Source organism: Aplysia californica, unplaced genomic scaffold, assembly GCF_000002075.1.
Source record: "Aplysia californica isolate F4 #8 unplaced genomic scaffold, AplCal3.0 scaffold00070, whole genome shotgun sequence".
NCBI lineage: Eukaryota > Metazoa > Mollusca > Gastropoda > Aplysiida > Aplysiidae > Aplysia > Aplysia californica.
The window spans coordinates 971,242-972,509 of NW_004797340.1; the positions used below are offsets into that span (position 1 = coordinate 971,242).

Here is a 1,268-nt window from a genome sequence, read left to right on the forward strand (position 1 = left end):
CACACACACACACACACACAGGCATATAATACAGTTTTCTGTAGACGTTGAATGTCCTGGCAACAGCAGAAACTAGCGGAGCGTGCCGATGGCTCGATTTCTCTCATGTTAAACCAACAATCTTTCTTAAAAGTGACGAAGGTTAAAAAATGTTACTGCGGTTTTTGGATAGACAAATACCTAAATTCATTAAATATCAAAGAATAGAACAATTCCACCACATGATCGGGAAAGAATGCCAATTTTCTTTTTTTTTAAATCTAGGCAACGTAAACACAAGTTGAATCACTAAAATGTTATTTTTATGATATGACCTACTTTTAAGATTGTTTTGTACTACTGACATGACAGGAAAATTTTAAAGACTCAAAAGACTAGATCTTTCAACGCAATCAAAACAAAATGGTACCTTTCTTTTGATCGTCAACATAATATCATCTCATTCACGTGTTCCCTATGCATCCCCTCCTTTTTTTTTCGTCCTAGGTTCTTTACTCTCAAGTACCCAATGCGTTACGGACGCAACAAAACCCGCCGCATGGTCCTCGGCAAGATCCTCTTTGTGTGGGTTGTCTCCATGGCAATCTCTAGCCCCATCCTTTTCTACGGGTTCCTGGACACCACCACGGTCTACAACCAGGGCGTCTGCGTGCCCGTACTAAAAAACTTCATCATCTACGGTTCCATCTTCGCCTTCTACATCCCCCTGCTCATCATGCTGGTCACTTACGTGCTGACCATCCGGATCCTGTGGAAGAACCAGAACCGCATGCAGCAGATGGAGCGATCCGACTTGAAGCCCAGGCTGGCCCAGCTGACCGCTCAGTGTACGGGATTGGCCATACCCAAACTGCTGGCCAGTTTGCGCAGGTGATTATAATGATGATAATGATAATGGTGATAATGATAGTAATATTAGTGATAATATTAATCATAGTAATAAGAGTAAGGATAATAATAAATTAAGGGCTGGTGGGTCACCTGAGGTCTATTTTGGCTATTTCAATGCCTAGAGTGCCTATATTTGCAGTGGGACATTGTGTGTTATTGGGGATTTTTGAAATCAATAGTTCAAAAAGTATATTGTGAATAGGTTGCTATGGAAACGGCGTCCATATTGGATTTTGTATACCTTTTTCAATCCCATTCTCTTCCCTTATTTATTAACTGATTCACTTTTACTTGGGCATGCCTACAGCTGCTCTTAAATTAGGCTCGTTGAATTTTTTATATGTGCTTTAGTTTTTATTTTATGACACTTGCTATTG

At 40.2% G+C, this 1,268-nt stretch overlaps 1 protein-coding gene across 1 annotated transcript in view; it reads left to right on the forward strand.

Moving 5' to 3' along the window:
* Positions 1 to 484: 484 nt before the first annotated feature.
* LOC101852160 overlaps positions 485 to 1,268 on the forward strand; it is a gene marked incomplete at its 5' end in the record, with an annotated part of 12,592 nt that continues 11,808 nt past the window's right edge. The window contains 1 exon segment of the mRNA XM_013079975.2: positions 485 to 870. Within this exon segment, the coding sequence (XP_012935429.1) occupies positions 485 to 870 (386 nt within the window).